At 39.6% G+C, this 15,906-nt stretch overlaps 2 protein-coding genes across 2 annotated transcripts; both read left to right on the top strand.

Moving 5' to 3' along the window:
- Nucleotides 1–4,996: 4,996 nt before the first annotated feature.
- katnbl1 (katanin p80 subunit B-like 1) lies at nt 4,997–10,266 on the top strand. Its single transcript, XM_029496042.1, has 10 exons — nt 4,997–5,135; nt 5,715–5,839; nt 5,996–6,033; nt 6,243–6,525; nt 6,641–6,756; nt 6,855–6,905; nt 7,343–7,432; nt 7,692–7,796; nt 8,701–8,794; nt 9,454–10,266. Exons 2-10 carry the CDS (start codon nt 5,831–5,833, stop codon nt 9,484–9,486), a joined length of 819 nt encoding a protein of 272 aa, XP_029351902.1. The 5' UTR covers nt 4,997–5,135; nt 5,715–5,830; the 3' UTR covers nt 9,487–10,266.
- A 613-nt stretch (nt 10,267–10,879) lies between these two features.
- Nucleotides 10,880–14,153, top strand: emc7b (ER membrane protein complex subunit 7b). The gene is made up of 5 exons (XM_029496043.1): nt 10,880–11,115; nt 12,193–12,312; nt 12,443–12,581; nt 13,038–13,118; nt 13,366–14,153. The coding sequence occupies exons 1-5, from the start codon at nt 10,880–10,882 to the stop codon at nt 13,513–13,515; spliced, it is 726 nt and encodes a 241-aa protein (XP_029351903.1). The 3' UTR covers nt 13,516–14,153.
- The last annotated feature ends 1,753 nt before the right edge of the window (nt 14,154–15,906 follow it).

The raw sequence follows: 15,906 nt of genomic DNA, 5'->3' as shown, positions 1-15,906 counted from the left end.
CTGCCACTCAACCACACGTGCTTCCCAGACAAGTGAGAGGCTCAAATTAATCACCACTTCGGCCTGAAATTGCAAACAAACTTGGCAGAGACTGAACGAGAAAGGTTGGATGATGAGTCACTGTTTAAGGATGAAATAAACATGTGACCAGTGTGTGATGGCCTTCTGAGGATGCTTTGAAGCTGAGCAGCTTGATCCGTGTGTTTGCTTTCTTTATGAATGACTGTGGTTGGTAAATGTCTTCAGTACTCTGGTGACTGCAGTGCAGACTGCACACAAACCTTACAAGTTAACCCAAACCCATTTGTTTTAACAATTCGAAAAGAATTTTACAAATAAATCAGACAAACCCTTAATTAGATGCAGATTTGATGATATTACATTGTGCCAACTTATTTTTTCCCAAGAAATATCTCGTTGTTTGTCACAAGGAAACAAACCAATGCACAGAGAAATGCAACAGTACATAAAAAGACAGCGTTGCTGCATGAAATGGGCGAGATAAAATCTAAATCTAAGCAACTTCCATCCAGTGATTCCCTGAGGTCTCTGATTATAGGACAAAGTATTGAAACATTCCCACACTTAGCCCGACAGCTGATTTGCGTTAGACATCATTACAGAAAAATTACATCAACATGTCTGTTGCCGGTCTGCTGCGGACACCCCTTGTGCTGCCTCAAGAGACGAAGAACACTGCAGATCAAAGGATCTACAGATGATGATGTAAATACAGACTTCTGCCAAAGGGTCAGCTGAGGTGCGGTTTTATTGGCCATTAGATGAATGCCCTGGGAACGTCACCCAAAACATGATGCATCAAAACATGAACAGTGTTTGAGAGATTCAGCAGCTCTATCGGGGGAAGTGTCCCTGATTCTCATGGCAGAAATTCTGAATTTGCTGCCATCCCTTTGATTTTATTTGCTTTGCAGTTTGTGGATGAAGACCCAGAATCCTTCACCGTGGCAGAGACCCAAGAACAGAGAGGCTGTGTGCGAAGCGTCTCTCAAAACAGTCTTGCATAATGTCAACACAATTACCGACAGTGAGCTCTGGTGGCTGCAAGTAAATTGACGGGCAACGGGCCAAATCTTTTTCACCCCATGATCTGAGGGGCTTTTGTGGAGGGGTGGAGGCACGGAGGACAGGAAAGGACAAATTAGGGAGCAAAGTGGATTGTCTTCAGCAAGTTAAGAGGCATGTCTTCCCCCTCTGCTGATAAAAGAAAGAGGCAAATGGGTTTGTTTGATGAAGACCGTGTGGGGAGGAGCTGTGTTCTTCAACTTGTTAATGTCGTCCACTGTTTCATACTCTGTAAAGAGCTCTGTGTTGACTTTAGATCCCCATAGATGGGCCTTTATGCAGGACTTTCAGCTGCATGCTCAGACGGGATGTCGGGTGGTTGAATAGCTTTTGAAAACAGCCATTTTTCAGTATTGTAAATGAGCTATTTCCAATTAATATCGTGTTAATATCAGTGCTGTCCCTCACAATGTCAACAGTTGTCTCTTGGAGGATAAAAGCATCTGCCAAAGGCGTACATGTTTGGGTGGCCGCTACATTTTCAGCGCTGACAGTAATTATGATGGTGAAATGTGCAGGCAGGAATGGGCGACACCAACTTTTAAGGTGTACAAATCTGTCGTTTCTCTGCACAGTATCTGCGAGTATAGGAAGACATGAAGTCCAGTTTTATTCAGGTTGTCACGTCATTTAGCTCATATAGCTAATTTGACTAATCATTTTAGCAAATTGAACCTGTCACATCCGGTGGTTTCATGAGCATCATTAAATTAAATATCTCCTCAGCCTGTCATTACTGCCACAAGTTTTCAGCTTTCTCAATGGCACAGTCTCATTCATGCTTCATTCCAAACAAACCCTTTCCTGCCATTAAGCATCATGCTGCTTCTTAGCAATAAGCACATCCTGCTCAGAGAGACTTAGTCTTTTGGGAATATGAAGGGAATTTTTCACTCAAAGAAATTCCAGCTTAGATTTTTAACACCCACAGACTCTATCAAGCAAAGTGTTTTCATCTGTGGGAAACCTTTTCATATTAATCCTCATTTTCTAATGTAAATCTCCTAACACTCTTATGGACTTTGTGTGTGGTTGCTTTTGTCTGAGAAAAAACAGATTTAGCACTCCATGTTAATCTCCAAATCACTTTTTCTTCTTCTTTTAATGGAAGATGTTTACAAATGACCAGAAGCTGCGCTGCTCAAATTCCTTTGCAGTAGATAATCAATTTCCAGCCACATAACACTGTATGATAGAGAAATTAAATGGTTGGATTCTGCATTCATCAGCAAAAACTATGTCACCCATGTGATTGGTATATCTGTGTGTGTGCAATAATGATGCGACTTCATAACGCCTTTCAGACAACAGATAAACTACAGCTGCAGAAAAACTCGTATTGCACCATTCGGTCTGGCCAGTGTCTTGGATGTACGTGTGAGGACGTCCAGATCATTCCACGCTCGTGTCTAGACTCCGTATTGTGTTGTAAATAATTTTTACATAATTTTCATTCTCTGAAATACAGAAGACATTCTATCTGGCGGAGGGTTACATTTAAATTATGTTAGTGCAATTACGATAATCAAATCCAACTCAGCTTTAATGTAAAACATCTGTATGCTAATTGGTTTCAAAGCAAAACGATGCACCTTCTAATGGCTGACATGTGGTCAGGAGACCGCCCTGCAGCTGTATGTTACACAACCATACAGTGTGAAGTACACAAGGACTGGACACCTGTTGTTCATAATGGTGTTCTTTTGGTGTACATTCATGTCATTTCCTTTTTCTTTTTTCTTTTTTTCGTGAAACAAAAAATACAACTATAATCTGCTTATTCTATTTCTCGCTGTCTGGTTTTTAAATTAGAAAAAGAACAAGATATAAATATACACAGACAATGTTGCCCTGGATCTCTCTGAATCTGTGTTTCTTCAAAAGTTTTGGATGAAATCACATTTTTCTGACATCATGTTTATATTTTTCTGCATGTATGCCTATATATATATATATATATATACACAAATTATATACTTGTATACCAAAGATGTACACACACGGCCTTGTGTATATTACCATTATTGGTATTGGTATTCATTTCTCTTTCTTTATTGAATTATCTGTCTTTAACGTCTTTAACTTGTGTATCATAGTGTTGGGGTGCAAAGTCTTACTGCCAGCTTTCCGACAATAATAAGACAAGCACACTAAGTCTCAGTACAAGTGAGGCACTGTACAGCACTTAGCCTGTGTTTCACCTTTATGACTGCTACAATGTTCTTCCCTAAAGGCACATCTGTACACATTAATTATATTATTTTCAAAAAGAGTTTGAATTGCAGTGTTTGTACCTGCCTGCATTAAATATTAACCTCAAACAGATCTTGTTCTCGGAGTCTGAGTATTTTGTAAGATGACTGTGAAAGAAGCATTGTTTGGATCGACAGCATTAGATGGTGGTCTAAATGTGATTTACCTTTTTTTTTTTTAGAAGGCAGCTATACAACAAATCTACCAAAGATTAACCAAAATCCAATTATGCCTCCATCAAAAGGCTGGAACATTTTGTTTGGATGCCGCTCGTATAAACCAGCAGCCCATTGAGTTGAATTTCTCCTCCTTGGGTTTGTTTTGATTTTGTAACTCCAAGTATTGGTATGTTTTGGTTGGTACGTGGAGCTGCACTCTGATTTTTGGGCACGGTAGACAGAAACAGCCATCAGGCATTTTCATTTTTGCGGTTGTCTAAGAGAAGAGACAGCCACGGTTATGAACAAGGCACCATCAGGTAACTGCCAAAATAAAGGAAGTTTTTTAATTGAATTTTGGACTGCTGAGCAGTCCACCAATGTGCCTTGGCATCCACTGTACAAGACTGACAAATCTCCCCTGGAGAAACCATTTTCCAGTAGTTTTGTCTGTAATTTGGGAACATTGTGCTTCCATTGCCGCTGCTCAACTGAACTGACAAGTGGTGACAGCATCAGTCAGTGAGTGGTTCATTTTCAGTCACCCCTTCGATGGCCACCTATGGCTGATAGGGACAATATCATCCGGAGATGATTAGACCTCCGTCAGGACAAATCTGCTTCGCTCTGAGGTGATGACAGCAATGACTAAGAACTGATGTGTGTTTTTTGGCGTTCATGTTTCTGCGAAGGGTTTCGGTGACTTGCCAGGAAATTCTCCCCCATCGAGACATAACAGAGCAACCACAACCTTTCACTTCGCCTTGTGAAATGAAAGAACATTGTGAAGGGGATCTCAAAAGAACAAGTGTGTACTCCAGATATCTGTGGTGATGGATAATATTCATTCCAAGAACTCGATGTAATATATCAACATAATAGGACTTGAGGCCGGCCTGGTAAAATGTCAAACTTCACAGGAGAAATGAACAACAACAAAGAAGGTACTATATTTAGAAAAATTTTTTATTTTTTTCATTAATGTATATTATCATTCTTATTAATTCCATTGTTCATTTGTTTGTTTATATTTATTTATCCCAAGTGAGATTCAACAATCTGTTGCTCAAAGACATGCATCGTGCACACACAAAGGAAAGAATAAGACATAAAAACACAAGGGAGATAAATAAAAAGAAGAAAATGGGCAAAAAGGGCATAAATGCAGAAAAAAGCACAAAAATGACCTTTTAAAGTCGGAAAGGTAAAATAAAATCAGCACTTTTCCGTGATTATGACCTCCCTCCCTTCCCGATGTCATCTATTTGTTGTTCTTCACATGTTGTTTATTTGTTTACTGGATAAAAAAAACCAGCAGCTGTCAGTGATGGTGAATAAACTCAGCTGTATTTCTGTTTCTCTGCAGGACGCTGGATGGCGCTCCGGAAAAGAAAATCCTTTTTTAAAAAAATTCTCCAGACGTCCAGCAGTCGTCGCTAAAACTGCAGCTTTTTTCTATGCACCCATCAATCCCACAATCCTCCTCTCACACAGACTCACACAGACACACACAGCCGGCGGTGTATTCATTTGAATGGGGAGGCGCTAGCTAAGCTGCACAGAGAGGAGCTGTGGAGTCCATCCTGTTTTGGGTTTACTCACCTACGGAGAACAGAAGACAGTCAACAACATGACCCGGTGTGTATTTATCTTTAGTTTTTAAAAGGGCTGAAATTATTTCCGGCTTCCAGCTTGTGAAGCCGCATGTTCCCCAATTAACTAGCCGGCTAGCTAGTTAGCTTCCCAGCTAGCGGCCCAGCGGGTTCGACTCTATGTATCCTCGATGGCTAACGGCTAACAGCTAACAGCTAACGGCTAACGGCTAACTGGAGGAAAATGAGCCAAACCACGGGACTCAAAGCGCTTCTGTGGGCCTTCGAAACTTCCACTGTGTTATTTATGTCGGGGCAGAAAACACACTGACATAATTTTAATCAGTCTGTGGCATTTCTGTCTTTAGTAGCAGCTCGGCTAGATAACATTGAGATGCTATGTTAGCGCAGCAGCCAACGCCTTGTAATCCAACGTAAGGAGGTTTGCTTTGTTTATCTTATTTAAATGTTTGTTTTTAGCTTTTTTTTTCCAACCGTGTTACATCCTGTGCTGCTCTTATCAGCCTAGAAAGGAGCTAAATGGGTGAACAATGGAGATTGACTTGTTGCAGCTCTTTTGACTGATACTGTACCAACTACTGTCCCACATTTGTTTGTCCAACAGCGTCCCTTATTATGGCAGCTGCTGAGAATGTCTGCTAACGGGAAGTCTTTAAGGTCAACCACAGTAAACCCGATGGCTTTTTGTGATCCTGCCAGCATCTGTGTGCTGAAAAGAACATGAAGCAGGTATGCACACATGAGAGCGAACACAATAGCACGACTCCTTGTGTAAATAATAGTCCAGTTGTGTGTTAAATCCTGGCCACTGTGAAGTTTCACATCAGTGGTATTCCAGCAGTAGAAGTTGCAGTAGTAGCCTCATCCCTTATCCTTTTGTTTTAGGTGGATATTATAAATAAGGAAGAATTAGGTAAAGAAAGGTGAGTCTCTGAACCACACGTTTGGGATGCATCTCATTGTGATCACTCCGTTACTGTTTGTGTCCCACAGACCATCTGTCTTAGTCACTGGACCATTAAGGCACCTTTCCATAACCCTTTCCACCTTGTCTTTGGCTTTTGCCTTCTACGGTGTTCCAAAGGAAACAGCTTTGCATCTTGGGTTTTTTTTTTTTTCCCCCTCTTGGCAGATTTCAAGTGCATTACGAAGTGCACAGCCCCAGCACAGTGAAGCGATTGTCATCTTGCAAGAGGAAGGGCCGCCCATTGGTGGAGGTGGGCTCAAAGCTGCACCGCAGAGCATCAGATGTAGGCCGTGGTTGTGACCCCGGCATGGCCAACAAAGAAAATGAGCTGACATGCTCCGATGATGTGCGGGGCATTCACTACAATGACAACTGTGGGCTCCCTATGAACTCTGCAGAGGCCTCCAAGATGGCAGGGGCCAGCTCCAAGTACAGCGACTTTACTGAGGTGAGAAATTATTGTTGTACATAACATGGCCACCTCAGTGCTTTTTCTATCATGCAGATCATAAATGTGCAGTGTTTGAGACTGAATTCCCTTTGTGCGTTGTTATTTTGTGCAGCTATCAAAGGACCATGAAGCTATGACACATGTCCTCTTTGGAAGGAGTCTACGTATAAAAGTGGCGTTAACACTATGGCGAAGAAATGCCAGTGAATTAGTGGCATACCTAATAAGGTAAAACATTAACCATTAACTCTGTATTCTGGTCATTTTTTTTCTGTTGCACCTAAATTTCACGGAAGCTCTCAATATTTAAACGCTTGTTTTTTCAGAATTCAAGACATGGGGGTGCTGCTTGACTGCTTACCTGTCTTAACAAACAAGTGAGTCTCATCTGGGTGTTTTCATGATTTTTTCCTCTTTACATGTGTATTTGAATAGAGCATGTGGCAGCATAATGCAAATTATATTTTTGAGACTGCAAATTTGGGCATTTATTTATTTACTACATCTGTATTTTTACTAATAGCTAATTACAAAGAAGCTCTGTTTGTGGAAAAAAAGTATCTAAATGTAAATTCTTTAGATTTCAAAGAACGCGATCATCAATAATCCGTGCACATATATTTGTGAAGTTATACATCAGGATGCCTGAAACATCTTGTCATCTTATGTGGATGTTTAATGATGTTGCTGTGTAACCTAGATTTTTGTGAAGAAGCTGTCGGAGTTATTTCAACACATTTAGCTGCATTCCTCTTTGTTTGCCAGCAATGCATCACTGTCTTACCTATTTTTTCTCCACCTTCTGTCTTTCCAGTCTTCAAACTGAAGCACCATGTTTGTCACTTGGATGCTGTGTTGACCTCCTGCCCCAAGTGAAAGTGATTCTTGCCAGTAGATATGAAGAGTAGGTGGCAATGACATGCATGAATAATGACTCCTTTCTCTCTGGCATTTTATCATGGAAGTACTCCAATTAAAGAGACGGAGAGCTTTTCAATCTTTTCTAAAGAATAAGTAATGAGTCCAGCTGAAAATTCATGAAACTTTTGAATCGCCGAGAAAATATTTTCAAGGTTTAGACAGCAAAACTAGATCTCTTTGAATGAAAATAATGTCTAACGCAGAATTTCACCAGCTGCTCTTCTGTATGCATTTGTTCACAGACACATCGTGGTGGGTTTACACTGGGTTCAATCCGTCATCAAGAAATGGTGGCCAGAACTTTCAAAGAATGAGAAAAGACTGCAGGACAGTTGTTCAGAAGACAGGTAGGAGCTGCATTCTTTCAATGAAGCCTAATAGTAGACGCAACCTAATACAAACACATTTATTTCCAAACAAGGCCTCATTCTTTCGGATTAGGTTCTGGGTAAATCTTTGTCAGTCGCTTATCTTTGCAAACATTCTTATAAATTTCACAGAAACTGCTGCTATTTGGCACAATTTAAAATTAGAATAGTTGCCACCAAACTGTAAGACATTTAGATCAAGGTTGGTTTGCTGAATGGAAATGGAGTTTGAGAGAAAACTGAATTCATCTTCTTTTAGTCTCATTCTGATCCTACCTGTTTTTTAGGAACAGGTATTTCAATCGAAGGCAACGTGCTGCCTCTTTGCATTTTATATTTGACTTTGAATGAGGTCACACTGGATATACTTGCATGATGATTGTTCTAATACAGAAAAGTTCATAACTGCTGTATCTCTTTAATAGAGAAATTCAAAAAGTCCCAGTCTAGAAAATTTCTCGTGTTTTTCAAATAGCAGTCCTAACTTAATTTAGCTTTTGCGTCAACAAATTTGGCCCGTGTGTGCTTCTTTTTGTCACTGTCTGCTGGGAGTTATCTTCTTTGAATATTGGTAAGGATAATTTACATGCATCACTCTGGAGCTCAAATCTTGATCTGGTTAAAACAATGGGTGTGAAAAATGACACCTTGACTCATTATATAAGACGTTCATTTACTCAGTTGTTTGTATTTGTGTTTTTCTTGTTGAGCTGATAGTCCAGTACTAGTACTGAGATTCAGACTGACTGCAGTTGTGAACTTTAAACAAGCATCTTACAGGGCAGGAGAGTAGATGAGTTGGGGTTTCTTCGGTTTCAGACTCGTCTGTTAATAGGTATGTTAAAATTACATCTGCTGCAATTGTACTGTTTGTTTATTTCAGGAATATTGAAGTCATGAAGCAGCGGCTGAAGGAGTTGTGGAAAGATGGAGCCCAGTTATGTTTGGTTCCAGGATCTACAGGAGAGCTGGCGAAGGTGAGATGAGTGCTATCTTTATTCACAATGCCATAGCTCTAAGATTGGTGAAGGTTGGAAAAACAATAAAAAGAAAAGCATTTTTAATTCAGGAGGTCTAGAAAATTAGAAATATTTAGTGCCCAGCTTTTTGAGTAACTGCTTTATGTTTTGTTGTGGCACTAAAATGTTTATCCCAGGCTTTCTAACTAGTCTGTGGAGTGCTCCAGCTTACTTTGTCTTCTGTTGATTTTGGGTGGACACTGCCAACCACTCCCATCCTTAAAAAAAAAAAAAAACTCTTGGTCAACCACAAGCCATCATGAGTTGAGTCAATTTTGTGGTTCATTTGTTTCCATCTTCACATCCTGTTTAATGAAGCAGTACATCAAACCCTAGTATCATTATCCCACAGCTGTTTCATGAGACCTTGAAAAGGAAATGAATTTACGAAATGAATTCTTAAATCTTATTTTTAAATTAACATTGTTTATATTCAAGGTTTACTCTATAAATAATTACTATCTTGTATTTAATGGTCTAATCTAAAAATGTGTTGAGAACCCTGTGATTTATTGATTGTGTTGACAATCTGTCAAAACAAGGATTTTTTTAATGCATCCAGGATGTCACGCTGGCTGCGATGACAGTTAATGTGTTATCTTCACTTCATGTTGCAGGCCATCCAGGCTTATCTATCACAGCTGCCCTGACAGTCGTCAATGTAGCACTCTGAGGATGTGACCACTACTGCCAGATGATGGCCACGTTTCGAACTGATAATCATGCCAGGGAAATGGACTGGTTCATTCTGCCACTTGAACTCAAACCTCTTACTGGGACTGAACTTGGAAATTCAGACAACTCCCTCAGTGAGAGCTGGAGACTCTTCAGGATGGCTCTGAGAGCCTTCCTGCAAAAAAAAAAAGTTAATAAAACAGCAAATGACTGCTTCACATTGAAGTGGACCATCTTGTGAGAGGGAGCATATTTAGTGGACCTCCATGAGACTGGGTGTAACGTCGCTCTATGAAGTGCCAAGCTCTTTGTCTCTGACTACATCACTCTTTGCCATGGAATGCAAAATGCACTTGTGGATGTAATGAATGCTCCGCTGTTTTGTTATTTTGCGCCTGGATTCTCTGGAATCGGGAACTTGAATCTGAAACAGTCTTAAGTTATTAGAGCTTGTTTTCCATTTGCCTCTTCATATGACAGTTGACTGTATGATTTAAGATGTAAAAACAAGTGATTCTTTTAATCTTCTTTTAAATAAATTTGATAAAAATCCAAACTAACATTTTGTTGTGTTGTGAATGCATACCATGTGAAATAATAATGTGCTGGTTGTTTTGCAGCTTGTCAAGAGAGGCTCAGGCAAACACTTTTGATGTTGAGCCTAGTTTTCAAAAAAGCATATAAATCCTTTGTAACAGCCTGTTTTATGTCATAATCGAATGTCATTAGTGAGCGCACCATTAAACATTCATAGTGCTGATGAAAACCGCGACAAACCCTCTGATTTAATACCTGGTTTAACCTGCTTTGGCAGTAATAAACTGGAACAAGTATTTCCAGTAGCTGCTGATCAGTCCTTCAGTGTCTTCAGAAACGTAAAGTAAATACATAGATACTGCACATTATTGCAATTGCACAGGAAGAGATGAAATAGATTGCTTATGGGAATAACTTAGATAACCCTGAAATGACCAGAACAAAGCAATGAGGAGGATTAATGCCGTTGTTTGTATCATTTCATAATAATAAATATACTGTTTTCAAGAGTTTATCAAATATTTAACATCTTGAGGGATTGGGTGTGTTTTTTAAGTAACATTTCAGATTTTCCTTCTAATAAAATTCTTTAAAAAAAAACTGAATGCAGGCTGTTTCATTATTCATTTCATTATTACAAATGACAGCATTGGTCGATTGATTGTGATCGTCTGTCTGTACAATAAAGTTTTTTTTTTTTTCGCGTGTGACGTCATCGCCGCAGAGACAGCTGATGCGCCGAGCCTGTCGCTTCGTCCCCGAAGCTGCCCTCCGCCACACGTCGACCCGCATTTATTTCCACTTCTTCCTAAATCCGTAGGCTCGGACGACATGCTGCGAGCTGAGAGGACGACGCTGCTGTGGGTTTTGCAGCAGGCCGCCGTCGTCGCGCTGGTCTGCGGTTTCACCGACATGGACGCGGGGCCTGGTGCGGGTTTGGCCGCACAGCCGAACGGGGATCGCTTCAAAATCGAGGGCAGGGCGATAGTACCGGGGGTGAAGACACAAGACTGGGTGTCCAGCGCCAGAGTCCTGGTGGAAGGGGAAGAGTACGTGGGCTTCTTGAGGTGAGAGCCACCGTCTGTTTGTGCTAACACGAGCTAGCCTGTTAGCGAGGCCAGCTAGCATTAGCATAGCCAGCTAGCCGGTTGACAAGCTGCTGCTCCGGCTGTCGGCAGATGGCAGCTTCCTGGATTTCTCAGCCAATCGAGACCACAAAAATCAGTCGGGCCTGGGGGCAACAACAAACTCATTTAGCTTTTCATTTAGGCCTTTACGTCTCTGTGTAGCTGTTACCAAAACAATCTTCGACAACAAGCGACGCGTCATGTTGTTGTGGTTGTTGTCGTCGTTGTTGTTGACTAACTTCTGACGTCCAGATATGACATCAATATCTCACATGAAACAGCTACACGACCTGAATGATCCATGATGCTCCTCTTACAATTGGCTGTATTAAAACCGATGGCCCCAAAAAAAAAAAGCGGGGACAAAATAAAAAAATGTTCTTAAAGTAAACTGGTTTAATACTAATGTCATACTATTCATGTTCAGGTTGTGTTGAAAGAGGTGTTGTTGACCTTGTGATCGCTTTGGAGGATGCAGTTTGTGGAGCTGGCTGTTAAATCAGCTGTATGCTTCATAAACTGACATGTTACAGAAGAGTGAACTACATAAAGTTTAAGGATGTTTGAAACTAAGAGAGAGAGCAGATATGGAGGTCTCTCTAACCTGAAAATAAAATAAAATACCCTCCTGGCAATCCAGAGTTACTTTTAAAATGAGTATTAAGAAAACAAACAAACAAAAAAAACTTTAACACTATAAAGTTTGTTTCTCACCGCCCTGTCACAGTTTTTTATTATTAGTTTATTAGTCACGCTAGTAAACAGATCCTCGTATATAAAATTGGCACAGAGCTTTATACTGGATTTGTTTCTTTATTCTAAATATCATGCAAAAGGCACACTTGAAGGTCTGTTAGCTAAATCTATAGTGTCACTATGGATGCCCGAGGGTTTGGTTCTTTGACTTTTTAGATGAAGACAAATGTCCTCTCCCTCGACATGTTTAGCCAAATTGAGACCTGACAGGCTGGAAGAATTAAATAGCCTAAATAATCTTGGTACTTTGTCCTCTTACAGAACTGATGGAAGTTTTGCTGTGAATGACGTCCCTTCAGGGTCTTATGTTGTTGAAGTTATCACCCCAACTTATAGATTTGAACCAGTGCGTGTTGATATCACATCCAAGGGCAAAATGAGGTAAGACAGAAATGTTGAGGGGAAAAAAAAAACAAAATAGAGAAATTTTTGATTTTTGAATCAGCCTTGTATATTCAGTTCACAGCAAAACAGCAACTCTCCACTAATGCAACCTTGTGTTATTTCACAGGGCACGTCTCGTGAACTACATCAAGACTTCAGAAGTAATTCGTCAGCCGTATCCTCTCCAAATCAGAGCGAGCGGCGCTCACAGCTATTTTATTAATAGGGAGACCTGGGGCTGGACCGACTTCCTTATGAACCCAATGGTAAAACGACATGCTGGATATCTATGATCTATTGTTCATAAATATCAGTTTAAAGAGATTTGTGTGCAGCAGTTCAGATTTAGATTAGAGGAAGTCCAGAGACATTGTACCAGGAAATGCAGGGATTCAAAATGATCTATGTTGTCTTAGTGTTATTAACTTAATGATGCTTTGGGTTTTTTTTTTTTTTTTATCTGTCCTCTCCTGTCCTGGATAACATACAACTTATGATTTAATCAAGTGTTTGATCTGGAACATGATATTCAGAAAGAGAAGTGCAGTCTTCATGTGCAGAAACTCTTACTTCCAGTTCCTTGTCCTTTTGCTCCAAGCTATTAACTAGTCAGTTTATGCTGCTTGTTAAACAAGAGGAAAAAATAATTGAAAATATTCAGACAGATAGATGCTTGTGTTAAAGGTGATCCCGTTTGTGTTGTGCTCTTTCTGCTCCTGAAGGTTATGATGATGGTTCTGCCACTGCTGATCATTGTCTTGCTGCCTAAAGTGGTCAACACCAACGACCCAGAGATGAGAAAGGTAAAGAGTCCCTTAATAAAGGTTATTCAGAAATTCAGTTGACGAGTATTAGATGTATTTTCGCCAGTTAAATAAGGATTCGTTATGATACACTAAATAGCCATTTTGTCTGTAATGTCAGCAATCAAATGAAAGCTTGTATTGACTTCATGACATCCTGTCTTTGTTTCATGTTAAAGTTTGGGCAGATCTGAGAAACACCGGACGATCAGTATGTGACAGAAAAGTTTAATTGCTGTGTTTACAGGAAATGGAGCAGTCCATGAACATGCTGAACCCTAATCCCGAGCTTCCAGACGTCTCTGAGCTCATGACCAAGCTCTTCTCTGGCTCCAAGGGCTCCAGCAAGGCAGGCAGCAGCAGCAAGGGCACCAGGCCGGCTGCAAAGAGGAGGTAGTACTGTACTGTGCACGTCCCTTCAGTCTGCCTAAAGAAACATGAGTTATGCCATGGAAGCCAGATTTTTAAGTGTCATTATCCCGATGAATATGTTGTACAGTTTTCTTTATTAATAGATGTTCTGAGTGCATTGTGATTTCTATTAAGCTATTGGAAACTGAGCAAAAACAGGATTTTCTTTCCCATACGACACTGATACAAATTTCTTAAACTCTGTAAAAGCTGTTATTCTTCATTTGCTCTCTACTTTCTTCAAGTGGCTATATTACTCATCAGTCTTTTCCGTGCTACCGCTCTGGTGTGCATTTTTCCAACTGCTGCTAATTCCAGTACCTGAAAGAGAACGTATATACACACACTCAGAGAATTTCTCATTTCCTTTTCTATTTCAGTGGTAAAACTGTGAATGAATATGAATTGAATTTTAAGACAGATAAATTCTTATTTAAAATCATAGAGAATGAAATTGCAATGGTTATATAACAACGTTTTTATTTTCAGAAGTTGAAAGTGAGCACATGGCCTTTTCATTTTTTGGGGTTATTATGTGGCGAGCTGTTTGGCCAGGATTCATATGGTGTACATACGTGCCTGAGGTGTAAAAAATTAAAATGATAATTACTGTGGACGGTCAAAGAGTGGTAGAGCTGTGTGGTTGCTTTCAAAGTCTCTAGATTGTGACTGGCTTTACTTTTAATAAAGTGGAAGTAAAGTCCATTAAATTCACAATAAAGTGTGTTTGTGGTAAATTTCCTCAGTCAGTCAGTGTCTGTTGTTGACAGAAACTGATTGATTACTATTATTGAACTACTGATGAAGGACACTTCACTACAACCCAAGAGCCAGTTATTAGATTCTTTTCATGTTTCAGCCATATCACATTTTCACCATCAGCTGATCATTTGGTCATGTGAGCCCAGTTGCTTCTCTGATTTTCACTTATGGTTTAACTGTAAACCGTCAGTGACGTCACGATCGAGAAATGATTAACATCGTCACAGCTATTGACCTCCCCTCAGATCAACTGATACAGAATTTCTATAAAGATATCTTGAGTAATTATAAAGAAATCTTAAAATTCATTAACTTGTTCTTCATTAATGAACAAGCCTCATTTACTTTTTCTTGTAAATTGTCACTGAGTTGAAATTGAAAAATTAATGCAACAGAACTTTTTTTGGTTGACAAATCTTTTTCAATTATCTATTTCAGTTTGATGTTTGCTATTTGAAATTTCTGTATGAAATAAAATGGCTTCTTATTTTTTTCAGTTGAAATAGTGGATGCTTTGACCTTTTCAAGTTTCTATAAATTCTTCAAATAAAACTGTCTGATAAATAACTTCTGGATTAAACTGCTCACAGCTGATGTGTGACCCGAGGCTGATCAGCCTTTGACAAACTGTATCTAAAAATCTAAACAGTAAACAGTAACTCGAACACAATATAAATAGAAGACAGAAGGATTTGCACAGCTTAGCGATAGACATTAGATTTAATTTAACCGAACTTTGTGATCTAATAGTTTCCTCCAGAGGTTTATTACCGGTGATGGTTAACCAGCAGACATTCATAGCTTTTGTGCAAAATGGTAGAATCACTGCTTTGAACGAAAAGGCTGATGACATCCTGTAATTTCCCTTTGCTCTATGACACAAACCAATGAGATGGATTGATTGTTGTGGTGTTTTCGTGGACAATGTTGACGGTAAGAGCAATACATATCACTTGCTTTACTTTTAATTGATGTTGCATCATGCAAGAAACCAAAGCAGAGTCACCGGAGCAGAGAGACTGCCAATGTCCTCTGGGAAGTGTCAAGCTCTGTTTTGCACTTGGCAACGTTTGAGCTCTCTATGTGTTACTGATGGAACAAATCGGCTGTTAGTCATAGTAATGGTTTTATTTTATTTTTTAAAATAAAGGACAAACCAAGTCAGGTGAAATTCACCACATTTGTTGGTGAAAATGTTCATGTTGACAAAAGTCCAACTCCGCCTTTGAATTAGTATTTCTCTGTTTCACATCAGTACACACAGACTCACTTTCACAAAACAGCACACGTGGACAACGAGCACTGATCCATTCACAGAACAGTTTTGCCTCTGAGCAGAATAAAAGCCACAAAGTTTAGGCAGATACATTTGACATTACATCATTAACAACATAAGAGTGCAGTAATTTACAACAGCATCACTCATCCATCAGAGAGACGTGGTGGTAGTCAGGCTTCAAATATCATTTGTCCAGGTTTTTCTTTTTACAGCAATATGAATATTGACAATAAAAGAGGTGTGATCCATAAACAATCTCATGTCATATCACTGTGAAACTGAAGCAGTCAATGCACAGAAATGTACAGAGAAGCCCTTGAACAAATATCAATAGCA

The sequence above is a fragment of the Echeneis naucrates genome, chromosome 24 (genome assembly GCF_900963305.1).
Source record: "Echeneis naucrates chromosome 24, fEcheNa1.1, whole genome shotgun sequence".
NCBI lineage: Eukaryota > Metazoa > Chordata > Actinopteri > Carangiformes > Echeneidae > Echeneis > Echeneis naucrates.
The sequence above is the reverse complement of the archived record's forward strand: the minus strand, read 5'-3'. Positions and strand labels throughout refer to the sequence as shown.

Bases quoted from the DNA above. Each gene is read 5' to 3' on its own strand.
- katnbl1 (XM_029496042.1), top strand. The intron at 6,034-6,242 runs GTGAGTCTCTGA...CCCTCTTGGCAG, and splicing joins GAAGAATTAGGTAAAGAAAG to ATTTCAAGTGCATTACGAAG. The intron at 7,433-7,691 runs GTAGGTGGCAAT...ATTTGTTCACAG, and splicing joins CTTGCCAGTAGATATGAAGA to ACACATCGTGGTGGGTTTAC.
- emc7b (XM_029496043.1), top strand. From the start codon at position 10,880: ATGCTGCGAGCTGAGAGGACGACGCTGCTGTGGGTTTTGCAGCAGGCC. The intron at 12,582-13,037 runs GTAAAACGACAT...CTGCTCCTGAAG, and splicing joins ACTTCCTTATGAACCCAATG to GTTATGATGATGGTTCTGCC. The intron at 13,119-13,365 runs GTAAAGAGTCCC...CTGTGTTTACAG, and splicing joins ACGACCCAGAGATGAGAAAG to GAAATGGAGCAGTCCATGAA.